The sequence below is a fragment of the Arabidopsis thaliana genome, chromosome 5 (genome assembly GCF_000001735.4).
Source record: "Arabidopsis thaliana chromosome 5, partial sequence".
Taxonomy (NCBI): domain Eukaryota; kingdom Viridiplantae; phylum Streptophyta; class Magnoliopsida; order Brassicales; family Brassicaceae; genus Arabidopsis; species Arabidopsis thaliana.
The window spans coordinates 19,660,617-19,688,495 of NC_003076.8; the positions used below are offsets into that span (position 1 = coordinate 19,660,617).

The 27,879-nt window shown below is 33.9% G+C and overlaps 7 protein-coding genes and 1 long non-coding RNA gene across 13 annotated transcripts; 5 read left to right on the forward strand and 3 right to left on the reverse strand.

Annotated features, from left to right (window-relative positions):
- The first annotated feature begins 586 nt into the window (after positions 1–586).
- AUG3 (HAUS augmin-like complex subunit) lies at positions 587–5,820 on the forward strand. Of its 2 annotated transcripts, none has more exons than NM_124228.4 (18): positions 587–966; positions 1,310–1,346; positions 1,471–1,574; positions 2,045–2,240; positions 2,338–2,404; positions 2,798–2,901; positions 3,097–3,178; positions 3,314–3,368; positions 3,596–3,727; positions 3,843–3,912; positions 4,021–4,078; positions 4,166–4,221; positions 4,372–4,524; positions 4,610–4,721; positions 4,819–4,960; positions 5,047–5,122; positions 5,215–5,310; positions 5,394–5,820. In NM_124228.4, exons 1-18 carry the CDS (start codon positions 791–793, stop codon positions 5,529–5,531), a joined length of 1,854 nt encoding a protein of 617 aa, NP_199663.2. In that variant the 5' UTR covers positions 587–790; the 3' UTR covers positions 5,532–5,820. The 2 variants fall into 2 exon arrangements, with proteins under 2 accessions (NP_199663.2, NP_001330720.1); NM_001344774.1 differs by having other exon boundaries at positions 597–966; positions 3,311–3,368.
- A 353-nt stretch (positions 5,821–6,173) lies between these two features.
- On the reverse strand, positions 6,174–8,214 carry AT5G48530 (uncharacterized protein). Its single transcript, NM_124229.4, has 5 exons — positions 7,857–8,214; positions 7,611–7,771; positions 7,484–7,514; positions 7,268–7,376; positions 6,174–6,764 (listed from the first exon to the last, which is right to left on the reverse strand). The coding sequence occupies exons 1-4, from the start codon at positions 8,163–8,165 to the stop codon at positions 7,290–7,292; spliced, it is 588 nt and encodes a 195-aa protein (NP_199664.2). The 5' UTR covers positions 8,166–8,214; the 3' UTR covers positions 6,174–6,764; positions 7,268–7,289.
- Positions 8,215–8,347: 133 nt separating this feature from the next.
- Positions 8,348–9,304, reverse strand: AT5G48540 (receptor-like protein kinase-related family protein). Its single transcript, NM_124230.2, has one exon. It carries the CDS (start codon positions 9,269–9,271, stop codon positions 8,480–8,482), a length of 792 nt encoding a protein of 263 aa, NP_199665.1. The 5' UTR covers positions 9,272–9,304; the 3' UTR covers positions 8,348–8,479.
- A 3,454-nt stretch (positions 9,305–12,758) lies between these two features.
- On the reverse strand, positions 12,759–13,147 carry AT5G07185. The gene has a single exon (NR_142984.1). It is a non-coding gene; the product is annotated as an other RNA (long non-coding RNA).
- A 594-nt stretch (positions 13,148–13,741) lies between these two features.
- Positions 13,742–14,849, forward strand: LCR1 (low-molecular-weight cysteine-rich 1). The gene is made up of 2 exons (NM_001036957.2): positions 13,742–13,836; positions 14,468–14,849. Exons 1-2 carry the CDS (start codon positions 13,776–13,778, stop codon positions 14,674–14,676), a joined length of 270 nt encoding a protein of 89 aa, NP_001032034.1. The 5' UTR covers positions 13,742–13,775; the 3' UTR covers positions 14,677–14,849.
- Positions 14,836–17,578, forward strand: HINT3 (histidine triad nucleotide-binding 3). Of its 3 annotated transcripts, NM_203178.3 has the most exons (7): positions 14,836–15,803; positions 15,877–15,932; positions 16,126–16,183; positions 16,352–16,418; positions 16,929–16,984; positions 17,078–17,131; positions 17,219–17,578. In NM_203178.3, exons 1-7 carry the CDS (start codon positions 15,612–15,614, stop codon positions 17,327–17,329), a joined length of 594 nt encoding a protein of 197 aa, NP_974907.1. In that variant the 5' UTR covers positions 14,836–15,611; the 3' UTR covers positions 17,330–17,578. The 3 variants fall into 3 exon arrangements, with proteins under 3 accessions (NP_974907.1, NP_001330362.1, NP_001330363.1); NM_001344775.1 differs by having other exon boundaries at positions 16,352–16,984; NM_001344776.1 differs by having other exon boundaries at positions 16,929–17,131.
- Positions 17,579–18,208: 630 nt separating this feature from the next.
- AT5G48550 (F-box associated ubiquitination effector family protein) lies at positions 18,209–19,944 on the forward strand (the record flags this gene model as incomplete). 2 transcript variants are annotated; one of them, NM_001203562.2, is made up of 2 exons in its annotated part: positions 18,209–18,948; positions 19,175–19,944. In NM_001203562.2, the coding sequence occupies 2 exons, from the start codon at positions 18,301–18,303 to the stop codon at positions 19,388–19,390; spliced, it is 864 nt and encodes a 287-aa protein (NP_001190491.1). The 2 variants fall into 2 exon arrangements, with proteins under 2 accessions (NP_001190491.1, NP_199666.1); NM_124231.1 differs by having other exon boundaries at positions 18,301–18,948; positions 19,309–19,944.
- A 3,248-nt stretch (positions 19,945–23,192) lies between these two features.
- Positions 23,193–26,571, forward strand: AT5G48560 (basic helix-loop-helix (bHLH) DNA-binding superfamily protein). Of its 2 annotated transcripts, NM_124232.4 has the most exons (7): positions 23,193–24,281; positions 24,440–24,652; positions 25,088–25,153; positions 25,282–25,350; positions 25,481–25,558; positions 25,844–26,077; positions 26,157–26,571. In NM_124232.4, exons 1-7 carry the CDS (start codon positions 23,544–23,546, stop codon positions 26,253–26,255), a joined length of 1,497 nt encoding a protein of 498 aa, NP_199667.1. In that variant the 5' UTR covers positions 23,193–23,543; the 3' UTR covers positions 26,256–26,571. The 2 variants fall into 2 exon arrangements, with proteins under 2 accessions (NP_199667.1, NP_001330141.1); NM_001344777.1 differs by having other exon boundaries at positions 25,844–26,571.
- Positions 26,572–27,879: the final 1,308 nt, after the last annotated feature.

Sequence of the window (27,879 nt, forward strand, 5' to 3'; positions counted from 1 at the left end):
AATAGGCTAGAAACTATTTACCTGTTGTTACATGTATATTGGCGGTCTAAGCATTAGGCTTAAGTTGGTCGTTTTGCTCTTTTATATGAATCACAAGTTATAGGCTAGAAACTATTTAGGGTTCTTGGTGTGAGTGAATAGAGTGTTTAACATATCTATTGTTTTGGTTGTGGGGTTGAGAAGATTAGGAATTGGTGACTGACTAATTGTATTAATGTTGTAAATCTGATTAAAGAGAAAAAGTTCAATTAACGTTGTAAATTTGATTAAGTGATTTTTCAATTGCGTCTACATTTACATAATAACATAATTTTCTATCGTTCGATCCAAAAAGAAGTTGATCTCTTCCCTCAAAACATTATTCTGCTTCTTGAGGGTCACGTTCTCTTGTAGCATCGATTCTTTTTCCTTCTCCAAATTTATGGCATCAGTTTGGAAACTAGCTATGGTCTGGTCATATAGTCTTATACTATTTTTCTAAGGTGAATAATCTCTTTTTATCGTCAAAATCATGATTTAGGCCCATCAACCATATATGCATAATTGCATTCAAACAAAATAAATAAAGAAATACTTACTTTACATAGTGAAATATAGACGTCGTATGGAAAATGGAAACAACATCAACAAAAAAAAATCAAAAATCAAAACTCTTCACAACCTATCTATTGAAAACGAATGCTTATTGTTTTTTACATAACTTTCAAAATTGAATTAGAGGCAATAACGACAGTGAGAATTTCAAATTTCATTTCTGAGGCAATCGCATAATTCCCACCGGCGATCGGAGATGAGCAGCGCGAGACTGTGCTCTCTTGTGGCGGAGCTAGGTTACGAAGGCGCCGGAAAATTGGATCCCGATAGCTTCGAATGGCCGTTTCAGTACGACGATGCTCGACCTATCCTCGACTGGATCTGTTCCTCTCTTCGTCCTTCCAATGTCCTCTCTCTCGCCGAACTATCACTGTATGTTCTCATTTCCGCTCTCATTCTCAGATTCACATCGAATGTCTCACTTCTCAATGTTGTTTCGTTTCCGGATTCGGTTGAATTTGTCTTGGTTTTGGTGAATTAGGTTTGTATTCCAGTTTGATGAAGCTTGAATTGTTGCAATTAGGCAAATCCTTGTGGTTTTACTTTCGATTGTTGTTGCTAGCTTCCTAAAATTTTCTCATTGATCAATGTTTTGCTGCATTTAGTTATCTGGAACATATTAGCAATGAATCAGATTAATTTTCTTTGTCGTTAATCTATGTAGTTAGTTCATATATCAGTGGTTAATGGGTTGTTCTCTTGTTTCTGGATCCAGATATGAGCAATTTCAACGAGATGGGAAACTCTTAGAGGTAATTCTTGGGCCATTCTGCTTGTGATTTTTTCTTAAATTTTTTGAGAGTTAATCATATCTAGAAGCATCCGTCTTAAGATGTTACTTCATTGCCTTCCTATGGCGCATTTTGTTCTCTTCAGGGCGATGATCTAGACCAGGCATATGATAGCATATCAGCATTTTCTTCCAGGAGAAATAACCAGGAGGCCGTTTTTGGAGCAGAAGAAAGCATTAAAGAAGTAAGGTTAGACCTTCATATCACATATGCGAATCTGTACTTTCTGTTTCATGCCTATTATAAGGCTCTTGAAACAAGTATAACTGTCCAGTTTTTTAGTGTGGATTATCATGTGTGCACTAAGTTTATTGACCGATGGTGCACTGTTAAATGTTTTTTTTTTCTCGTGAGAAGTTTATTGACCGATGATGCGCTGATAAATGTTTTTTTTCCTCGTGAGAAGTTGGTTAATTTTGTTGAGAAATTTGGTTTCATGTCAATTACCTTGTTAGGTCATGCGTTTACATAAGTTACGTACTTGTAGGTTTCTTTGACCTTGGTGTTTTCTATAAATGTATTTTGTTATTCCCTTTGAGAAATTTCCAGGGACTGTGTTTCACATCACTTGGATGTTCATGTATCACTAGATTTTGCTGATGTAGTCGTGTATACCAATCATTACATGGCACCCACTGACAGTTTCTTTTAATTGACAGAGATGCAACTTTGGCGCATAAGGCTGAAGCCTTAGAGTTGCAGAGGCAGCTAAGGCGGTTACAAACTCAATATGATTTACTCACTGGCCAATCTTCAGCTCTTATTCAAGGGAGACGTGCTCGAGTTGCTGCAACTTCTGCTGTCTCTGGACAGATAACAGCTATAGAAGACAGTTTATCTGCTCGAAATTTGCAGGTTTGATACATGTCCTACACAATTGTAAAGTGGAATGCAATTATTTTGGTTTTTGATAAGTTTGTGATGTTTCCTTTTGTATTTTACTGTGATTTAGATGAATGGAGTTCTAGGAAGACTGGCTTCCACTTCTCAAGAGCTGGCGCATTATCATTCTGGCGAAGGTGTCCTTCGTATCCCTTCTCAATCTTTTGGTTTAACTTTTTCATATCTGGTGAACTATTGTAAATCTGTTTTGAAGCTGAAATTTTTAATAGGCTTCAATGCAAAATACCGTCAAATTAGCAGCATTTGGGGGAGGAACTTTAGCTCTGGTAGTTATTTGAAAGATTGATAAGTTAGATCGAGGTTATATTTGTAGCAACTTTTGGATTTCATTTTTATGAAACTTTTCTATAAGTTGTATTTTCTGTAGACATTTCTTTTGGATGATAGACGAAAAGGTGGTTTTCACAGCTATGTCAGCAAAATCTAACTGATTATTTCATGGAATATGTATTATAGTAAATTGTCATCAAATCTTTTAGCTAACTTAATTGGTTGTTTCATATGTGCAGAGGATGGAATATACTTAGCATACTCCGATTTCCATGCCTACTTGGCTGGAGATTCAGCCTGCACAAAGGAGCTAAATCAGTGGTTTGCTAAGCAGCTAGACACAGTAAGTGAATGACATTAGTGGTGAATACATTGCTGATGATTTCAATTTCTCTTCATCGTATAGAAAAGTCTAGCAAGAGATCTTATTCCTAGTACCTTGTGAGAAATGCTGTAGTTTGCCACTTTTTGAGAATGGAGAGTATCAACTGTATTCATCTTGCACTCTTTTTAATGTAATTATCTGCTGTCATATCAGGGGCCATACCGTTTAGTTGCAGAGGAAGGAAAATCGAAATGCTCATGGGTCAGTCTTGATGATACATCTAACATGTTGCGAGGTAACTTTGCTACAGTGTGATTTTGTATAGCAGAAATATATCCCTGTGGAGTTATGTAACTTCCCTCTGTATAATAAAATTCCTATGTTTTGAAGCTATTGTGCATCTATAACTTTTCTATTTACAATGCAGCAGATTTGGAAAAGTCACAGCATCAACGTGTAGCTGAACTCCAACGGCTTCGGTCCATGTATGTATTATGTGGTACTCCGGCAATATAACTTTCAGCTTTCACTTTGACCGTTACTCTGGATTTGGATAAAGTCTTTTAGTTGAGAAAAATTGTACTCAGAAATATAGAAATTAGGATTTTTAGAATTGAGGGCATTCAGTATATATTTAGGGCATAGAAAATTGTGGACTTTTCACGCATACAAGTTTTCTCACTCTCCAAGGCATTTTCCTGGTTACTCACAGCTTTGGAACAAGTGAGAGACAATGGATTGAAGCCCAGGTGGAGAATGCTAAGCAACAAGCTATTCTTTTGACACTCAAATCTCAAGTAACATCAGTGGAAGCTCATATTCATTTTGATCTACATTCTCTGAGGTAAAAAGAACATGCAGATCTAGTCGAACATCAAAGGACGAGACATTGATAAAATCATCATTAAGTCTTTAACTTTTCATACTGTATTCTGGTGTTCATGTTCTTATCTGTGCAGGAGAAAACATGCAGATCTAGTCGAAGAAATCTCTACCCTTTATCAGAAAGAAGAAAAACTCTTATCTGAGGTTTGTTTATGTACTCAATTTTAACGTTTCAAATATCGTGTTTCCAAACTATGAAAAACTAGGCACTTCTTTGACTAACTACACATGTTAATCCGTTCTTCTTTTTAGACTATTCCCGAACTATGTTGGGAGCTCGCACAACTGCAGGACACCTATATCTTGCAAGGTATTCAGCATTTAGTCTTTGCTCTTTACCTGTAGCTTTTGGATAATTTGGGGCTGTCATATCATTTTCCTCATCATAACCTTGTAGGTGACTACGATCTAAAGGTCATGCGTCAAGAACTGTATATTAGTAAACAGAAAGTGGTATGTTGGCCTGGCCTTCAGTTTTATTAGTATTTCTGTTGATTAGATCTCTTCAAGATATGTTGGCCACAATACTGTGTGTTTTCCATGTATGAAATACGAAGATCTACTTGTTAATCTGTCTTTGATATTCCAAATTTTTTGTTGCAGTTCATCAATCATCTGGTTAATCAGCTAGCAAGACACCAGTTCTTAAAATTAGCATGTCAGCTAGAAAAGAAAAACATGCTTGGAGCATTCTCTCTGCTAAAAGTAATTGAATCCGAACTTCAGGGCTACCTCTCCGCCACAAGAAGCCGTGTGGTATGGTCATATTCATAGTTACCGTCCATGCTTTCCTGCAACTTTTGGATATTGAAACTAATTCATCGTTTCACTATATATACAGGGGCGATGTTCGGCACTGATACAAGCTGCATCTGATGTGCAAGAACAAGGAGCAGTAGATGACCGTGACAGCTTTTTACATGGAGTTAGAGATCTCTTGAGCATTCACTCAAGTAGTCAACACTATCATTTTACACAAATTATTTCCCCTTTATCTGACATTTTCCAAACCTAGTTTTGGCTGATAATCTTCATCTCTTGCTGTTATAGATACCCAAGCCGGATTATCAACTTATGTCTCAGCTCCAGCCATCATTCAGCAGATAGTTGCTCTTCAATCCGATCTGTCGTCTCTTCAGTCTGACCTCGAGAATTCCCTTCCAGATGACCGAAATAGATGCATTAATGAGCTGTGAGTCCAGAATTCTCAATCTCTTTTCACAGAAACAAGTATTTACGATGCTCATATATCACTTTTGTCTCTTCTCTGTTTCTCAGGTGTACCCATATTCAGAATCTGCAGCAACTGCTCTTTGCGTCTTCAACTACGGCACAACCCATATTGACACCTTGGGTAAAATAATTCTCAGTTACCAATTTTAGTCGTTAATCTAAACCAATATATGAAAGTTTTAACTAAATGTTGTTTCCTTCATGTATTATTAGCCACTGATGAAAGAACTTGATGAAATGGGGAAAATCAACTCCAAACTCTCTACAGCAGTGGAAGAGGTGACGCTTGAGCACCGCAATAAAAGGGAGGTGAGTCTTAATTCTTCTCCTATGAATGTATATATATAGATTATAGTGAAATAGACAATCTGAATATACTACTATTGTTGCAGATTGTGAAGCATCACGCCAAGGACGTGGAACTTCAAAGGCGGGTATTTGTGGACTTTTTCTGCAACCCAGAGCGATTGAGAAACCAAGTGAGGGAACTCAATGCACTCGTTCGTGCTCGCCAAGCCTCATCATCGTAGGTTCTCACTTCTCACCATAAGTACATAGCACAAGTGATCTCTCTTAGTTTTTTGTCATTTCACTTTGTGATTGTATTATCTAGTGGTTGATTGATTTTACTTACTGCCCATCTTCTATTGTTTCTGAGTTTCGTGGTTTGTTGGGGTTATTTGAGCTTTTCTTCTTTCGTTAGTATTTTCAGTTGTATAATTCTTCTTTTGCCTCTTATTTTTTTGTGTGTTACATTTGTTCTCCTACTTTTGGTTTTAAATTCATCATTCTCAAAAAAATAATTTCCAGTTCAAAAGCAATACAGGTTATTATGAAATGAGGGCAGACAGCCAATTAATACACGAACTATGGTTTTAGTCACTACTATAAGTAGATGAACTATAGAGATGTGTAGATTCATACACCAACTTCCAAATGATGTCAGTTTGTGTAAATGAATTGGCCAAATGTTTAAATGTGATGTAAAAACTAAAAATTTCGCAATATGCTATCGTAACAAAATGCTAGAATTCGTGTATTAATTGGCCATTTCCCCATGAAATGAATACATACATGCATCTATTGAAATGTCATCCATTACTCACATTTCTCAAAACAATTGATGTCAAGATTCGTGCTCGAATCTGTGTTGTTTAGTTTCAAGATGTCCTTTTCCAAATTTAAATGCCCATCTCGGAATCCATCTTGGAGAGGCCAATAGTAAAACTATAGTTAAACCAAACAAACATTGTAGTGCATAAATACTCATGTGAACTTATTTTACGGTTGATAGAACCTTTTCGGTGTTTCCTAATCAAACTCAAATTGTTAGTGCTAAAGAAAGATATAATGGATGAAAATGAACTACATACTTATAGTGAAGAAATTCAGGATCAAAACTCTCTTGGTGAAGGGGATTGTGACTCATGAGCGGATGGTTACTGAATGATCAAACACCATCTAGTCTAGGAAGTGCGATCACTCTGTTCTGTAGCACGTTTGCTTCAATTGTAATGTGGTCGACAATCAGATGCCAAACCGTGTTGTGTCAGATAAACTTTCGTACTCAGGTTATGACTCGAACTTCTGCTAGATCTACATTTCCGTGACACACTGAAAATGATAGTACCAAGAACCTGAAACCTATGCGATAAATGATCAATTCAATCCCCGAGTGTATCTCTCAGCATCAAATGGCTGTCTCTGTGCATTCCAATTCAAGTCTCTAGAGTCTGGTGCTGCGGCGTTCATTGGTGCAAAGGCTGCAACATAACAGAGTTACAAAAGACAACTGAGAAATCCAGAAGCAAATAAACGTAATTTAAAAACGATATGTAAGAAACATAGAAAAGGTATATATCCTGTATTAGATATGCATATCAGTCTATACAAATCAGAGACACGAAACGACAGAGAGATCAACAACCGATAATTATACTATGCAACTCAAGCACAACATACCACACCCTCTAACGCAGATGGCGAACTACAAAACAAATCAATATAATTTCATATTCACCTCTCCATTAACTGAGATTTGAAAATACTTTGCAATATTTCCACTTATGATATATCCCAGTATCAGACTCATGCAACAAAATAAGGATCAATATGCTTGGCTTAAACCTAGTCTCAAGTGCAAACTGATGCGTCATCTTTGTTTTTTCATACTAACAAATCATAACCTCTGTTCATGCAGGAATAGAAGGAGTATGAATATAGAATATCCTGCAATACAAAAAGATACTAGGCGATGTAGACTAACCTTTTTCTCTCATTCTCCTTTCTCAGTCATACTCAAATTTGTCCCGGATTTGACTCACTTTCTCCCAGTTATCATCACCTTGTGTTGTTCTATTAAACCCCTGCTCCTGCTGTCATTTTAAATTGTCACAAGAATCAAAATACCAAACAATATCAGATTATAGAAACTAGACACAAGAAAACAACAACAACCAATTCAAACTTATAAATTCAATACCTTTATTGAATCATTATAAGGACGCCTATTCCTGCAATAACCAGAGAACCAAATCCATCAATACACCATAAAATCGACAAATAAGCACACAGTACAGTAACATTGCTATCTCCACAAATAAAGAAACCTGTATGGATTAAAATCTTCATCATCTTCTTCAGCAGACTCATAATTAGCATGATCTCTCGCAATTTTCTTAGAATATCCTTCATCCCAATAAAGCCTCTCCCAGTTTTCTCTAACCTCATTATACAATTCCATGTACTTCTTGCACCATGGCTCATGCTCCTAATCATACTAATCCAATCAGTAATCAAAAGCTACACATTCATATTCAGTCCTCTAAATCCTAACATTGTGAAAAGACACTGACCGATTCTTTAAGAACGAGACGAGTTCGTCGCATGAACTGCTCACGGAGCTGTTTCCGGCGCTTATTGGGGATATTGTCTCTCGGGATTGTGAAACGCTCACGCAGAGGTACGTGATCTCCGATCTCGTGCATCTCTCCGTCGACGATCCACCACTCTGATTTCTCCTCTTTCTTCTTGAGTGGCGATAGAGAGGGAAATTTGTTCCGCCGTCTTGGCTGACTTGCCTCCGTTCTCATGAACCGGAGTAAGGAAGCTCCGTTTTGAAGCGACGGCGTCGCCGAACCGAGACGTCTTGCGACGGAGAGCATAGCTGGTGAAGTTGGTAAGTGAGCGTTCACTGAGTAAACCTATTTGCATATATGATTGTACCAAACCAAACCAAACCGGTATTGCATTTATAGCAAACCAAGTCGGTTTTTGTTAGTTCGTTTATTTTTTCCATTGATGCATTATGATCCGATGATTTGTATGCAACTATACATGTTGGAGTCTAGAACATAAATAACTTGGTTACTTAATTGTCTTGCATCTTAAAGAAAGAAACATAAGCAAAGAGCCTTATTTTGCACACATATACATATACTCTTTAGAAACAAACTTACTCTTTTATTAGACTATGCGATTACGGAGAGAGATGAACGGAAGAAATTCTACCAACACTAGGACCGGTTTTAGCCGGATCAAGAGGGAAGTAAAACGGATAAAACTCGTACCGGACATAGCAACTACTATACAAAACACGACAACCTTTCTTGTTGTGGCAAGTTGTCATGAAGCTCCCGACCGCAGTTGCAAAGCATTGAGCGCAATCCAATTCGCTTAAGTCTCTCGTGCATTGGACCAAACCGTTTAGTGTCACAAAAGGTGTCAATTTTGTCTTACCTTTACCTAAACCTTTATTCTTAGGTAAAACAGCCTCAGACCTAATTTTGTCAAAGAGTGCCCCGAGCTCATTATCGAACTTTTTGGGGTCGATTTCGGTTACGTTAGCGACGTTGAAGTATATAAGACCAGCCCCCGTGTCAAGCTTCCCTATGAAATTCTCTTGGCTATAACGTAAGAAGCAGAAATCGTACAAGATCCTTGAGTCGGATTGGTTCTGACACACTTCACGGATTTTCTTGGCCGCGTCTTGGATACACGTGGAGCAATCGGTATTGCTGATATCTCCTCTACATTGAGCAAGTCCATACACTTTCTCTTTGTTGTTGTAACTTGAAGAAGTTGTGGTCTTGAAACCTTTTGAAGGAGTCTTTGAGACAAGCGTCGCGAGAAGAGAATCGATGTTCTTGGAGACTTGGCTGCTTGCTGAGATGTTTGAATTTGTGTTGCAGAGTTGCCATATTGAATCTGCTGCTCTGCAGCTACATACAAGAGCCAATAGAAGGAAACATTTCACAACTAATGTCTTCATTATTATTTCTTAATAAACTTTACAGTTTGTTTTGAGTCACTAGAAGAAGAGACTGATTTTATACCAAAACGTTATCTATTCTAGAACGTTGATTTTTTTAGAAGTCGGTCAAAACGCATAACAACAAGTGGGAAATAATTGTTTATTTATTTATGATCAAATACAAATTTTTGTTGACCGAGAAGTCTATATTGTGGCCAAAATCTTGTGAGTTTGTGACCAATCAAATCAGTAAATAAATATTAGTTGGTCAATTTTACTTTGTTTTTTTCATTTGTGTATTGTAGAAAGACAAAATGGATAATATATTGAATTGAATTAAAACTAAATAATTTTCGTTGGAAGATTCCAAAATGGCATCACGTGTAGGTCAACATATATGGAGCAGGAATTATTGACCGTCGATTTATTTATTGCTTCTTATTTCCAAACGTCAACGTTAACGCTAAAGTGGCGCAACATCGACCACTTCTCTCTACAAAAGGTCTTCAATGACTAATCATATTACATAATATCACCACCACAAAAAAAGAAAAAATATAACCACCATTGACCACTTCTCTGTTTCGAGAGATGTTCGTATTTATTTTACGATGATTTTTTGTACGTGTTATTGTGCACAATTTCAGCCTTGATGAATGCCTATGTTAGGCTTGGTTTGAGGTGAAGATTCCGTATTGCACAAAAACTTGTTCCGGTACTTGGTGTAGATAGATACTAATCAAAATAATTTGAAGATTTACAAGTTGGTATGGAAATAGTATTGATAAAGAATTTATATTTATCTTTAACTAAAATTTTTTTTATATTCTTTTTTATTTGGGTTTGTAGATTACCATTTACCAACATATCTTCTTTTCATGTTGGAAAATTTGTTAAATGAAAAGGCACATATATAATTAAAAATGAAAACTTCCTGCTATATTATTTGGGAAGTACATTTTAAATATAATCTTATTTTTTGTAAGTAATTACATAGGTATGCCATTAGAAATAAAATTTAAAGAGTAAATTAATTCATCTCTTTAAAAATTAAAAAGTCAAATACTAATTTAATTAATTAAATTTAATTAAAACAAAATACATTATCTAAATTATCATATTAATTTTTTATTAATTATTATAGTTCACCTCTCATCTTTATATGATTCTATTTTTGCAAAAAATAATACCATCGTTATAAAAGAATAATTATATTTTTTTCGCATATGACATAACTTGAATTTTTAAAAAGAATATAAACTGTTCAATACATGAAAAATATTATAACGGGTCAAAAATAGATTTAAGAAAATTTTCTACTGAGTACTGAGTCATAATTTGAATATTTATATTCAATTTCATACATATTATTTTAAAATTTATAATCTTATATATTATAATAATTAATAACATATTATATTTTTTTATGTGTATGATGTGATTCAATTTTTAATACAAGCTGGAAAATCCTAGAATTGACGGGTTTAAATCGATACTAATACAAGATGGTATACTACAAGTGAAACTCTAAAAAATTAACAATCAAAATACAAGTGTATAATTTTAAACACTAAACAATATAAATAATAGCAACAAAACATATACAACTCGCAGTTTACTATACATTTAAAATTAAATAAAATAATATCATATATTTATAATCATCTTTACAATAAAAGTTTTTAGTTTAACTAAAATATAACCTTACCTGCGGTATACTGCAAGTTAAAATTATAAATAAGCAGATTACCATCACGATGTCTGTACCTTCTCACATACACACCTATCAAAAACTTAAAACCTTTCAAAACCTCTTGGTATATTCAAATTAGGATTCTTCATTCATGGAATCATTATTCCAAGGGTTTTGGGATGTCTTATGAAATAATTTTGGCAGAAGAGGATGTAAATTTTTTTGAATAAAAAGTAGTCAGCAAAACATACGTTTTTTTGGGGAGTTTTTAGATAATTAAATCAGAGAATAAGGTTGGGCATATGAGTAACCCATTCGAGTTCGGGTAGAACCCGTTCGGATTTGGGATTAATGGGTATATGATTTACTACCTAATAGAATAATTTTAAATATTCGGTTCTGGTTCGGGTCGGATCCAGTTGGGTTTGGGTCAGTTTGCACAAAATGTTTCAGACCCTAAAAATACCAAAAAAAAATAGAAACGAGAAATTTGTATGTAGATAGCGGGTCTCCAAAAAAAAAAAAACTTTTAAATTTGTTAAGTTTTAATAAATTTAATTATATTTGAATATATTTTACTAAATTTTGACAAACATAACAAATAATTTTTGAATAGTTTAGTTGTTTTAAATATTTAGGTCCAAAATTAATTGATATATTTAGATTTATAATTATAATCTTAGATAATTAGATAATATTACGATTAAATATAATTAATACTTTGGATATTAAATTAATGTTTGGATTTTTGAATAATCTTTTTGGGTAACGGGTAATTTACGGACCAATCGGATATCCACGAGTTTACTAAAACTCTACCCAATAAGGAAATTTCCTAAAATTTTAACCCGCCTTAACCCGGTTTTTTGGTTCGGGTATTAGGTTGGTTATCGGGTCCGTTCTTTAGTTAGCCCTATTAAAGATAATCTAATATAGGCCCCAATTAGGTTCACATATATAACCAAAATACTATACAAAGACTAATTCTAAGTTACGCCAAAAATTATATCCTTTATTACAAAGAAAACATGTTTTTTACCAAAACAACTTGTATACAAATTTTACACATTTACTTAAAACTACATATGTTGTATTTATTATAAAAATAACATTTTTAAACAAAGTCAATCTAATGCAGCATTATATGCAAATAGTACAAACATTGAAAAATATTATGACATCATTTTTATACTATACTATTTCTTGTGTAATTCGAACAAAGTATACAATTTAATTTATAAAAAATATTAATGCCCGTGTTGTACGGGTTATGATCTAGTATGTGTTGAAAATTGAAGGTTGAAGCGAATGAACCAAATGATAGTGGGGTAATAATCTACTAGAGAGTGAGTTGTGTAGGGCTGAAGGTCGAAGCAAAAGAACCAAATGATAGTGGTCTAATTGTTTCTATTAGAGAATGAGTTGTCATGTAGGCCAAGGTCAAAGATCAATTCTTCTCAAACGTGAAATTAACTAAATCACTCCATTTGATCCAGTGGTAGATTTAGAATAAGTTTCTAATGGGATCAAATGTATTACATGAATAAAAATAAAGAAACTCGTACCTATGTTAACGAGGTCAATTCCATAAATTTTAACCATTTTCTCTAATTTTTCTTAATTTTTAATAACAAATCAGTTAAAATATAAAAGTTATTGGGGTCAGTTGATCCCACTCCCTCCAATGTGGCTCCGCCACTGATTTGACCCATCAAAACAGTGTCACGTTTTATGGCCATTAGAAAACACTCACCCTACAAAATTAGTCATGTGGTAAAAACCCGAGTCACACGCTAATTATAAAACAAAATTAAGTTGAAGCGAACACTTGGAGGATGAACGAAACAATTGTTATTGCAACTTGCAAGTTAGTAATAAATTCAATATTTCTTTTGTGTGTTTGTGTCTGTTACTCTCATTTGACTTCAAATCCAGTCTCCAAAACTATCTTAGAAGAGGTGAATGTTACAGTTTGTTACCATCGCAAGGTTCTTGAGGAAATCGTGGAGTGGTCATTCACTTCTTTGAAACAAGTTCATTTTAACCACTAACTCATACATTACGACCAACCAACACCACACAATAACATCATTTCATGTACTCATTATGTGAATATGACCAAATAAATATGTCTCATTTGAGATTTAATCATAATCATACATCCAATATCCATTCTTCAGTTTTAAAATGCAGTGGTGGTCACCATGACTCACCTATGACAGTTAGTGTATCCAAACTAAACCGAAGACTGAACCAATGTGCAAGACGGAATTATCAGTTTACCACTGGAACCTTAACCGGCCTATTCAATCAAACCAACCACCCAATTAAGTCAATCAATCAATAATTCATGAACCAATTAGAATTCTAGTTAACCGGTCTAGCTTACATGTTCTCGAATTTGATTCAAACTTTAAACAGATTTAATGAAGCAATTTAAACAGATTTGGAAAAAAATCTCAAAACTATTCAAACCACAGTAAAATATATTTATAAAATCACAATTAAAAATATAGCATTAATCAACTAAGCTAGCTAGCGCCATGCACTTATAATTTTACAGAGTTTCTAAAATATCCTGACTCTTTTTTAAAATTAATACTTTGTTAACAATGACCAAGTCTAAAACTTATCTAAAAACGTGTCAAATAAGAAAAAAAAATTAGCAATTTGAATAATTCAAGATCCCTTTAACTCGGAACTAAAGAAGGTAATTATTTTTAAATAGATATGTTCTGTGTGAAAAAATCTAATATCTTCTATATATATACATAACCTTTCTTCTTTTCAGTTTTAAAACCATCAATTCATTTTAATCATCGATCGGTGATGAAGAAAATCTTTCAACTGTCATTTACTGTTTTTATTATTTTCATCAGTCTTGTGCTAGGTTAGTCTATACATTTAGAATTATATTAATATATTACATATACTCGTTCTACAACAAACTGATTTTGGATATCATACTATTATTGTATAACATCAGTTACACTAAGTTATGTAAAATTATAGCAAGAGTTTTCACTATAAAATTACACAATATCATATTTAGCATTCTTATGTCTGTTTCACAAAAAAAAAAAAAAAAGCATTATAATGTCTAATTCATTTTAGATTTAGACAATTGAGTTGCTAGACCTAAAAACCAATTTCGAAATGTATATGAAAAATAAAACAAATTTCCACCTATTTTGGTTAATTATTTTAATTATTAAAAATTCGTCCTGATATATTGTAAGAGTTATTGTAGTATAAATTTATACGGCATATTTCCCTTGTTTTATTTCATCTTCGATTCTTTATGTTCGTGGTGCAAAGATAGATATGTATTTTGCCTCATAAATGTTATGCTCCATAGTTTTTGATATAAATTCATATGATATCCTTGAATAAATTTTACGTAATCTGTTTTTAGTTACAATATACAAAGAACTCTCTAAACATTTTTCTAGATTAGAAATATTTTTCTCTAGTTTTTATTACCAAACTGACATTTTATATTTTAAATATTATGAAAACAGGAGTGGTGGGGAATGTACAACAAAAAAGAAGTAATCGATGTATCGACTTTCCAGTTAACCCAAAAACTGGATTGTGTGTTCTCAAAGATTGTGAGTCTGTGTGTAAGAAGACAAGTAAAGGGTTAGAGGGTATTTGCTGGAAGTTTAATGCCAAAGGAAAAGATCCTAAGCAATGCAAATGTTGTGGTTTATGGCCTCCACTTTACTAATGTTGCTACCCATTTATTTTTAATAAATATTCGTATTACAAAGTAATAAAATATTTTTATGAGGTTTGGGACCTATTATTTTTTACTTGTATTCACTTGAAAAAAGTAACATGAAGCTCAGAATTGTGGGTGTAAATTGCGGATCGAATCTACTCCTTCTCGCCTATAAAAAGAACACCTCCTCCTCTCATTTTCTTCATTAGTTTTTGCTCAGAGCTAAACGAAATTCTCTCCTATTTTTCTCTTTCTTTTTAAAGTAGGTCTCAAGAGTATATGATTTATTTAAAATTCGAAGATTCTACTATCGAGTATTGCGATACCGATCTTATTGTGATTGTATTCTTTCTTTTTATTTTTAAATCAGGATTTCGTGATTTTACCGTTGGGTGGATAAAATCGAATAGCGGAGCGAAGTTAGATAATTTTTTTTCATATGAAGTAAATCGAGGTTTGAATACATTAGATGAGGAAAAATCATATTATAAGCATAGTGTAAATACCAACCATCACTAAACACCCACAAACCTTAATTCATTTGTTATCCGTAATTGCTTAGCACAAGAAATAATCAAATATTATTTAAATAGAAAATTAAAAAATGGCAATTTTGTATAGCAAAATATGTTATTCTTTTGAAAATTCCATCTGTTACACATTCCTCTAATTCTATCGATTGGAAAAATAGTATTAGTTACAATTCCCTTCTAAAGCATCCAATGGCCATAATTTTTTTATGATTGTTAATGAAGAGAAAACAGTGGACAGTGTCATCACATGGAATTGGTTGTGGATAAAACAAAACACCCCACTCCATACATGATCCACTCTTCTCCTCTCAATCTTCATCCTCACTAATGAATTAATAATACATTTAAATATAAAATTATTGAATTCATTATTTGCTCGATTCGGAAAATCGTAATTGAATTCAGATAATGGAAGCTAGAAGACTCGCGATCCTCTGTTCTCACCTGAACCCACCTGGTCCGAACCCGACCCGAGACCCGACTCTCAGGGTCTCCGATTGTAGCTCTGGTTCTTCCGGCGACGGGAAAGTGGAATCATCTACTCTCCAAAACGACTGCGTTTTCTGCAAGATTATCCGTGGCGAGTCTCCATGTCTCAAGGTTTACTTTTATGTCTCTGTTTCTTCTAATTCTTATACAGAACAGAACTAACTAAACTCTTACTTTGATGCAGTTGTACGAGGATGATATGTGTTTGTGTATTCTGGATACTAATCCACTAAGTCATGGGTAATAACCATGATTCTTTGTTTAAGATTTACCATTTGCTCTGTTATTTACTGTGCGTCTATGTAGTTTTGCTTTGGTTACTTGATTACTTGGCGGAGTTGGTTTGAATGTTTATCAATGGATAGTGTTATTTACATGTGTTAGTTATTCTTGAATCTAAAAAGGTATGAACTTTATTTTGTGTGTGTTTCAGGCACTCTCTTATCATTCCAAAGTTACATTATCCAACCTTAGAGGAAACTCCTCCCTCAGTAAGTTCCTCTTCCTACATTAAAATGTTTTATGCTCATGGATTTTGCGTGTTTTGAACATATTAATTTGCTAGTTTTGTGTTGTTGTTGTTTGGAAGTATTTTAGTATATCGAAAATGTATATGCGTATAAGATTTTGATTATAGGTCTCCTCCAAGGAGCATGCAGGTTGTTGCTGCCATGTGTTCTAAAGTGCCTCTTATCAGTAACGCCATCGTGAAAGCTACCGGGAGTGGTATGTTCGATCACTTCTCATTTCTCCATCCATTTCTTATATGATGAGATTATTTGGAACTGTCTTTACATTTATATTTCTGCTGGAATTGCATAGAAACCTGAGCATTTTGATGATGGAGCTCCTCCTACTTTCCCTTAGCAACCCTGAATCTATATGATCCCAACCCCATTTCTCTGCACATTTTATATAGATGGTTCACGGAACCTTTAAACCATACTTACTCTTATGCTAAACACTGGTTACTTAGAAGAGTAAAAGACTCGAAGTATCAATCTCGTCATTAGTTTACGCAACCAATGGATACTTTACATTGCTTGTGAACTAGGTTTATTGTTCTTATTTAGTGATATAGCAATCTTTTTGCAAGTGAAATAGAGTTATAACGGGGTTTACCACTTGCTGTCATATTCTAAAGTAATCTTGCCATTCTTTCTGGAATCTTTAACCATTTTAAGGTGTATGATTCTGACTCTCATTCGTTGTTCGAAACTATTTCATCTTCATCAGACTCATTTAACTTATTGGTTAACAACGGCGCAGCAGCTGGACAAGTCATATTTCACGTTAGCACATACTGACTTCCCCAACTTTCCATTTCTCTTATTTCTTGACGAAGGAAGTTTCTACTAACAGTTCCTTTTTTGTTTGCATTTCAGACACACATTCACATAATCCCGCGTAAGGAACGTGACTGCTTATGGGCTTCCGAGGTACAAAACAAGATCAAAACTATACATTTTGAAAGGTTTATGAAAGTTGCCTGATGTGATAGTCTTTTGTTTTGTTTGTGATGACAGAGCTTACGGAGACACTCTCTGAAACTTGACAAGGAAGCATCTCAACTGGTATCGTGTGTTCGACGACACTTGTGCAGCCTTCCTGAAGAACAACTGGTTCAACCCTCGTAAAAGTCCCTTCTCAAGAAACCCATTGTTGTAACTTTAGATACAGAATCCAAACCCAAAGTATATTCTGTATAGTTCATATTCAGTCTCATTTGATTTCATCTAAATTCTTGAATCTCTGTTACTTTATCAAGATTTAGTGATACAAGTAGAAGTTGGTCTCATTCAAATCAGAGGCTTGTTAGGTTCATCTCCAGTAATCAGTCTCATTTGATATTATCTAATTCTTGAATCCAAACCCAAAGTATATTCTGTTACTTTATTAAGATTTGGTGATAGAAAAGAAGCTGTTAAGTCTCATTCAAATCAGAGGCTTGTTAAGATCATCTAACTAGTAATACTCTTGCATATATATAATCCAATTTGAGATAGAAACTCAGCATTCTTCTCCTTCACAGCAAAATCATCTCTTGTGTTCCTTCTCCATCCATCCCATAGCTACAGCTAGGGCTGCGACTTTGAACCAAACCAAAAACCGAACCGAGCTCAACCGAGATTTTTGTTTCCGGTTCTCTTTGCCTACAAACATTTTCTTTAACTATTGCTTGCAGTTTTTCAGAAAAACCTTAATGATAGACTAATACTATTTGGTGTAGGCTGTGTAACTGATTAAGGTTTTTCTTTATCATAATAGTTTATCAGCCACTGCCTAACAATAGTAATTATTGCAAATAATTTTGGGATATAACGAGACTAAGTCTAACTTCAAATTGCAAACAACCAAATCCAAGTCGCATTTGGGACTAAGTCTAGCTTTAAATTGGAACCACAATAAAGTAAGAGATATTTTTTTGTTCTCCAATTAGAGGAATTAGTTCCTCCCGGTCCCACGTATATATGAAGAACTCGCTCGAAGTGATAGAGAGAAGATGAAAATGATTACAAAGCTAATATCTTGGGTGATATGGGGAGGAAAAGAGAAGGGTCATATACGTAGAAGCTTTATAGAGGAGCTACCAACGGAGATTCTAACGATGATTCTAAGAAAATTACCAGGAAAACAAGCATTGATCTGCCGTTGTGTCTCCAAGACGTTTCTTAGTGTTTTAGACTCTCCTTGCTTCATGGAGAGACATCTTCGTGATGATCATGATGACGGTGAACCTCCAGCTTTGCTCACTTATGGAGTCCATGATGTAGCAGTCTTTTATAAGCTGTGGATGTGTAAGACGATGCTGGAAGAGAGTGATGAAGCAAAAGTGTTGAAGGTGGACGATCGACACCTTTGGAATTATCCTTGCATAGAAACACAATCTTATTTTCACCCTATAAGCTCGGGTGGACTAATTCTAACCAGATGTAATTCTAATAGTCCGTTTGTCTTCAACCCTATACGGAAAGAGGTTATGAAGATACCAGCACAGGGGGACGAAAACGCATGGAAACAGCCTCTAGGATTCGGATATGATCCCAAAGGAAACACTCACAAGATCATTAGTGTTTGGGAGACACAAGAGCACGTGCTTGTGGCCGAAATATTCAGCCTCGGAGATACAGACACAAAATGGAGGAGCTTAGACATCTCCTCTTCCGCCTCCGCTCTACCTTTCGGCCATGTTTCCTTCTCTTCTTCCACGGTGACAATTGGTGGATATGTTTATTGGACTGCCACTATAAGCGAGGTGAGTAGTGTCTAAGTAATAGCTTTGCCTCTTGTTTTCATAACAATTGTTAAGCTGTCACTAAGTATGATGAAAGTCATGAATACAAATGTAAATAGGGTGTCAGACAACAAGTTTTACTATTATAGCGTATCGATAATTTATTGTATACATAGAATTTTGGATTATACCTTTAATTTATTAGTATTTTGTATGATCGTAGTTTTATTTCTTACAAATATTTCAGGGATCTCAAGGGGCTTGTACATGTGGTTGTCGATCTGCTGAGACAGGCTATCGGTTGGAAACTAAAAATTGGACAAAGCACATGGTCCTATATAGGAGACATTTGAGTGGTTTCCTCACCCAACTATCATCCAGGGGTCTCTCGTCCAACTCTTCCGCCTCACTAATCTTCGAGGGACCTTGGCAATGGTGGATTTTTCTTCCGAGGAGTGTTTAGGGTTGTGGACACTGAGAGACAAGGCGAGAGGAGAATGGTCTTTCGACTACAGATTTGACGCCAATGTGTTCAGAGACAAAGTGGGATGCTTCTGCCGCGGCCATGACTGGAGTACTAACAGATTACATGTGGTCGGTGCTTGGAAGGAAGGATTGCTTCTACGGATTTGGGACTCTACTGTCTGTATTTACTTGAATTTCAAGACAACACGTATGGAGTATATTGGGTTTGAGAATGAGATTCAAGGATTAATAAGTCGGGATTTCATCATCAGTTATACTCCTAATTATCTACTACGTCTCAAGACTTACTATGACCAATCAAGAGTCATATGTGCTCATCCTCATGCTGGTGCACGTCTTCGAGGACGTCTCCATTTTATGCTTACGGGCGTAGATGATCTTCTTTATGAGTTTAGGTATTGTTTTGATACTTTACACTCCACATTTGATGAGCTTATTGGTTTTAGGTATAATGAAGACCGCCGTGAAAAAGACAAACTACTTGAGAAAATTGTAAAAATGAAGGATAAAGCTGAATGGATTTTTCTTTAGGACCATCTCTTCTCATGAGAACCCTTTCCCTTTCCCGTTTTAAATATTAGGTGAGTCTATACTTCCGGATCGAGTTGTTTAATTAGTTTCTGCCTGAATTTGTTCTCTAAAACAATTCAGACGTTGGAGCATTATCATTGGAAAACAACAACAGTCATTACTCATCTATTATATCAAAGGGGCAACACAAAAGAGATTTAGCATATAGTTTTATAAAACAATTCCACAATTGTCATTACTATACCCTTAGACACAATTTGCAAACAAATCATGATTTAGCTTTGCTTTGGAACTCTTTTGCTTATATCTCTTTTGTTTTCATTCCAAGGGCGGACAATATTATTGCTAATATAGTTCTTATGGCTATTTCGAGCTCCTCCACTTTTGGTGTATAAGATTCTTTCATATATTTTTTTGGTATTTGTCGATTTGATCCATAAATACCAAACTAGCAATAGAAGTCATGTCCAACGACCTAACCCCCAATACAATTTTCAAATTTTACTTTACCAAACCTAATTCCCTCATTTTTCTTACCAACATGAGTCGTTACTCGTTAGGCCAATATTCAATCAATGTGTTTTTAGATGTAAACAACTGCATTCAATATTCATACATGCAAATCCAACTTAACCACAACTAATTTCATAAAAGAAAAAAGAAAAAAAAGTATATGTTTTCTTCTGTTACTTGTTCGTCTTGTTAACTTCTAACCTACAAATGTAGCTGCTATCTGTAACCAGCACAGTTATTTTCCTTGATTATTTTATCGTCTTCAATTTAATAATTTCGGATCGAACTTCTAACTACGACTAAAGGGGATGGATCTGCGTCCAAGTTGGCCATACGTGTATATATTATACATAGAATAATTCACAGACCTCATGATTTTTATTTTCATTTTGGTTATAAGTTTAATATATAGATGCTATCTGTAACCAGCACAGTTAAAAAGCTCTTCTTAATTACCATATTAAACTTATATTTCTGATATAGCTAGGACGCATTTTCCTAATAGATAATTGCTTTTTAAAAGAATGTCTTTTTGTAAAGAGTGTACAGAAAAGAAGGTACTAGGTAGGCGGTTTTGTACATATGACATTGACGAATCTTTTTTTTCTAATGAAAATTTATTCTTAACAATATTTATTTGATATCAACTTGAAAATAAATTTATAAGCCTTTGTGAATTCTCACAGCATATCACGACCACTTGAAATTTGTTTTTTCTTACATTTTTTATATATATGATCTCGCATAAGAGAGAGAACCTGTAACGTTGTTTTATTCTTGGTCAAGTGTGTATTAGTGGTTATGTAAAGACTAAATAGGGTATAGTCGTATAGAATTCGTAATTGTATATGTGAACTATACTAATTTAATAAGTGTTAGTTTATATATGTATCCATCTTTTGTCGAGGATTATATGTATCTAGTTTGTACTTACATTTACAAACCAGAATATTTACAAACAGTGAAAAGTAACTTTATAATAAAACATGCTCAATTCTTTATATACTAGAACATAAATCAATATATATATATGTAGAAATTAACTAAATTAATTTCTTTTAAATGATAATAATACATTTGGATCAAAATTATAACAAGCTTTAAAAATCATTTAACATTACATATAATTTGGTTTAAGCAAATAGTACTGTAGCATCATCATAAGTAATTTAACGTAGAAAAATGTTGTAACATCAAATAGTAGTTCAGTGTTGGTCTCTTATGCTAGTTCTAGAGGTCTTTGGGCTCGTAAGTCGTATCTACAAAGACATTTAACAATTTGATGAGAAACACCTTCTACTTGAGCCTTAAACATTATATATTGTGGTCATGCTATGGGATACAGAGAACACTCGTCGATGAGTGGTTAATAGCCTTGAAGACATCAAATTCATCCTTTCTAGTTGTATGGTCCCTAAAAAATCTCCAGATCAGATTAAAAATAATAATAATAATAATTGCATGCCTTAGACTTGATCGGAATGAGATTGATGAAAAATTTGGAGTTCTATACTTCGAAGGATAATCACGCATTTCATAAAATTAGTTGATTATATGTTCTTCAATTCAATCAGAGACTCCAACTAGATCGCCATTCGATTAAGGACCATAATCAAATAGTCTCTGATAGAGTCTATGCTGGAATTGAAGTACATATAATCAACCATAGAGATGAGTTGGAGATATACTTACGGAGCCTTAGGAAGATTGCCAACTCTAAAAATAAATATAAGTTCCTAAAGTGGGCATGTAGTATGAGAACGAAGACCATATGAACATATGAGGTAAAATTCGGGCGGCCATCACCAATCAATGTTCAAATTTTCAAATGCTCGAGAGATACGTCAGTACCTCTCGGAACAAGCTCTCGTGTTAGGGCAGTAGGTGCTTTAGGGCTTTGAAAAGTGGAGTCATGGGTGCTAATGAATTTGATATTTCATCCGCCTTACGTTCACGGACCACGAATGTATATACCATCATATCATTGTGAGAAACTATGCCGCATTATCAACGACTTTTTGGAAGTTGAGATATATATCCATCAATGAAACTTATTATGGTTTCTATTCAATGCTACAAGAATTGACTAATTATAATGCCAAATACAGTATTGAAGTCGCAAGGATCATACTACAAAATGTGTCCATAATAATAACGTTTTTTTTCGTAATCCATAATAATAACGTTTATAAATTATAGTGTTAGTTGTTAACATCTAACCGTAAATACAACCAACTTTAACAAAATTTTTTTTACTATATCGGTTAATTGACTCTTGTATAAGTTAATATATATCCAATGAATAACGCCATAGACTTCAAAAATTCAAACGTATATATTTAAAATCTGAGAATATCTCCTCAAGAACAGTGTTAACATCTAATCGTAGATACAACCAACTCTAACCAAAAAAATGACATATATCGGTTAATTGGCTCTTAAGTAAGTTAATATCCAATGAATAACGCCATAGATTTCCATAAATCTGAGATGATCTCTGCAAGAACGGAGGTTTTTTTTTGGTCAATAAGAAGAACAAGTTTATGTACTAAAATGTTCCTTTAGAAAGAAGTGAACAAGTTGGAGACCGTGCTTGTAAAACCCCTTATACAATAGTAGACTTTCTTTCATTTAAGAAATTTAAAAATGATTCCAAATAAAATAAAATAAATAATAAACTTTGACATTCATGTAAAATTTTACGTCGATATTGTAAAACAATTACATATTTATTAGCAAATATCTCTCAACGTCAAAGGCCCGGCAAACAATTCCTAATCTCCGCCCGTTACGGTGCAACACACAAAATGATAATTGAATTACTATTTTTTTATAACTATATTACGTTAAATGATTTATTAATATAAAAAAACGTAATTTAATGTTCCATTAAACAACTATATAAACCAACTTAGCGACCACTTAAGCATTTCCCTTACTATTTACGTTCTCTTCTTTCTCCTCCGACACACTCCAAAACTCATAAATCTATCTGATGCGAATTTGACTAACTCTTTCGTAATTCAGGATCTTACTACAAATCTTTAACTCACCAATCTTCTTCTTATTCAAAGATTAGAGAGAAAATGGACAACGAGCTGTTTATGAACACAGAGTTTCCACCACCGCCGGAGATGGCGACGCATTTCGAACACCAACAGTCTTCTTCATCGGCCATGATGCTTAATTGGGCTTTAATGGATCCAAATCCGCATCAAGATTCTTCCTTTTTATGGGAAAAGTCAACGGAACAACAACAACAACAAAGCATCTTTGACTCTGCTTTAAGCTCATTAGTCTCATCACCGACGCCGTCAAATTCCAACTTCTCCGGCGGTGGCGGTGACGGTTTTCTCATCAGAGAACTCATCGGAAAGCTTGGAAACATCGGTAATAATAATAACAACTCCGGTGAGATCTACGGAACTCCGATGTCTCGCTCCGCCTCATGTTACGCAACTCCGATGAGCTCTCCACCGCCACCGACGAATTCGAATTCTCAGATGATGATGAACAGAACGACGCCGTTGACGGAATTCTCAGCAGATCCGGGTTTTGCGGAGAGAGCAGCTAGATTCTCTTGTTTTGGTAGTCGGAGCTTTAACGGAAGAACCAATACAAATCTTCCGATTAACAACGGTAATAACATGGTCAACAACTCCGGGAAGCTGACACGTGTCTCCAGCACACCAGCTCTTAAGGCTCTTGTTTCACCGGAAGTCACACCCGGCGGCGAATTTTCCCGGAAGAGAAAATCTGTGCCTAAAGGAAAATCCAAAGAAAACCCCATTTCTACAGCTTCTCCATCTCCTAGTTTCTCAAAGGTACACAAAATTTTCCCGGAAAGTTATAATTTTTTCGTCAACTTTTCAAAATTTGGAAGACCCGCTTTTTTTCTAGCGTCACTGTTGGAAGAACCCAGTTCTTTGAAAAGTCAGCTTTTATATAAAGTGATTAACTTTTTGTATTTTTAATTTCTTAGACGGCGGAAAAGAATGGTGGAAAAGGAGGAAGTAAAAGTTCAGAAGAAAAAGGAGGAAAAAGGAGAAGAGAAGAAGAAGATGATGAAGAAGAAGAAGGAGAAGGTGAAGGGAACAAAAGCAATAACACAAAACCACCTGAGCCTCCTAAAGATTACATTCATGTTCGAGCTCGACGAGGCCAAGCAACCGATAGTCACAGCCTCGCCGAACGAGTAATTATTTCTCTTTACTCTCTACTTCTCCTAAAATCTTATATAGTAAAGTTGACCTCAATTATCCGGAGTTTGTTAAACTCCGGATAAAATTGGCAAAATATTCTTTAGATTCGGTTAAATTTTAAACCAAAATTTCGAGAGAGTCGGGCTAATGTATGAGTTGGAACACTAGTTGCGAGGCAAAATAAATGCTAAGAAATTTATAGGTTTTGGCACAAAGAAATGTATAGGTTTTGGCCCAAAACTTATCGGATATGAAGATAAAACAAAATATAATCACATTTAGTGAATTCTTGATGACATTGCAAGTTCAATGATCTAGTTTAAATTTTGATCAGTACTGTTTTTTTTAGTAATAAGGGGATAAATTAAACCTTTATTAGTTGTGTTAATTGAATTTGGGTTTGATTTTGTTCTTTAATGTTGGTTTAGGTTCGGAGGGAGAAAATTGGTGAAAGGATGAAGCTTCTTCAAGATCTTGTGCCTGGATGCAATAAGGTGAGACTTTTATTTTTATACTTTTAAGTACATGATTATCACTGATTATTTTTCGTTATGAACTAAATTGTTGATTAGTATAATTAGAAAATTAATGTCTTTGTTTTTCTTTGTTTATACGATGAAAGGTTACTGGAAAAGCACTGATGCTTGATGAAATTATAAACTACGTACAATCATTGCAAAGACAAGTTGAGGTATAATTATTATTTGGTTTCATCTAAAATCTAATTAATTGTTTCATTCATTAATCACCGAATTTAAATTATTTGCAATGATTTTTTTAATCTATTTTTCTAATATTTTGTGTTTAATAATCATGGGCAGTTCTTGTCAATGAAGTTATCATCAGTGAACGACACCAGGCTGGATTTTAACGTGGACGCTCTTGTGTCAAAGGATGTTGTAAGTCACCTTAAACATTAACATCAATTTAACAACCATTAATAATGATAATTTGTAATTATTCATTTCTCAAATCCTTGTTTTTTTTTTGCTTTTTGTTTTTGTCGTCACTTTTATATATATATATATATATATATCTTAAATACTTTTTTCAATCCACCCATTAGCATTAATCAGGCAGCTTTTTATTTTCTTTTATAAAGTACCTTTTGTACCTTTTCTATTGAATAATATGCAATCTTTTTTTTTTAAATGTGTTTTGTGTAATTTGATTTTTTTTTTCAGATGATTCCATCAAGTAACAACCGATTGCATGAAGAAGGACTCCAATCAAAGTCTTCAAGTCATCATCATCAACAACAACTTAATATTTATAACAATAATTCACAATTACTTCCCAATATTTCTTCCAATAACATGATGCTCCAGTCTCCTATGAACTCTTTGGAAACCTCTACCTTAGCCAGAAGCTTCACTCACTTACCAACACTTACCCAATTTACTGACTCAATTTCTCAGGTTTAAATTACTCTTTTAATTTTCTTCTTCAATCTCAAGTTTTATATAACAAGTTTTTTTTTTTCTTTTGTGTTTTCAGTATCAAATGTTTAGCGAAGAAGATTTACAAAGCATAGTAGGAATGGGAGTGGCAGAAAACCCCAACAATGAATCTCAACACATGAAAATTGAGCTTTGATCAACCATTTTTTTCAAGGTCTCAAGGAAGAAAACAAGAGAAAAAGGATTGATGGGTGTACATAAACCATACCAATATTTGTGATTTATTCATATACTCATCTCCATATATATATGTATACACACTTTTATGGAAATAACCTATATTTTTTTACTTTTTATACTTTATATTATCATCTTCCAATTCATTATTAGCATTATTAGGGTTCAATTGTATTGTTATCCACTTTGGATTCCTTTTGCTTTTCTGATGTAATATCAATGTAAGTTTCTTACCATCCACTACAATCCAAGATAACTAATCTACTCTAAATTAGGCTAAACAAAAAGACCACTTTTTATATTTATTTGATTTTAAGTTAATTATAGAAAGACCATCGTTTTCAAAATGTATTGTAAAATTAGGAACTTATTGTCACAATATTTTTTTATATGAAAGTGTACATTTTCCAAAAAAACTCCTTTTATGTTTTTATTAAATTAAGGAGGTCAACCGGGTTGGACCACGGGTTAATTAGTTAAAATTTATTTAATAAATTTAATATTAATAGAAATTTTAGAATATTTTATAAAAAATTTTTGTAGTATTTAATATAAAACAAAAATAATCATATCATATTTAATCAAATATAAAATTATATTATGTTTAACAGAATATAAAATCATTTACACCCAAATATATATATATATAGAAAAAATCAAACAATAATAATAAAGTGGTTAAAAATTTGAAATCCAATAAATGTCTCACACCGTAACAAATATATTAGGAGATCATCAATGACAGAAATAAATTAATAAAACATCGTGAATTAAAACAACTAATCTCGGTTGTCTCTCTCACCATTCGATTCAATTTTAAGGCGGTATTGTAAAGTCTTCACCAAAATCTAAAACATCAAATGAATTTAAGAACTGAAAAAACTTTTAAAAATAATTGAATAAAGTCTAAAATCCCATATTTTATTGTAAAATCAAGAGAACTTTTTAAAACCCACACCCGGCCGGTTCAACCGGTTTACCGGGTCACGGGTTAATTGTGAGTTTTTGTGGGTTTTTTTGGTTTTGAACTTGTTGGGTTTTAACACTAAACCCAAACCGGAAAAGTGTTCAAATCACGGGTTAACTGGTCGGACCGGACGGTTCGGGTCTGGCGTGAAAACACTGGTGATCAGCTATACTAAACCCTAACCTGGATCCTATGCAAAATTATTCAACGTAGTTACTATTTTCTAGGTCAATAATTACAATCTTATCTAAATCAAATCATTTACATCAAACACTTAAGGACAAAGAACTTTCCGACAAATATCATTAGACAGAAAGAAACCTCTGGATAATTAATAAATTTCTTAATGATGGTCTATGATCTAAAATAAACTTGATTTAAATGATATATCAAAATACGAAAATTTATTGTTTACATTCGTTACTTCCTAATTAGTCAACATCACTTTCATTCCTAGATTCTTTTTGATTTGATATTTGCTAATGTTAACCAGCTGTGTGAGGTGTTATGTCTTTATCTCTATTGTCTTTGGATTAGAGGTGGGATTTGAAAACAATATTATAGTGAGATCAAGTTGTGATTTCTGAAAATTAAATGTCCTGCTTGTAATTTCTTG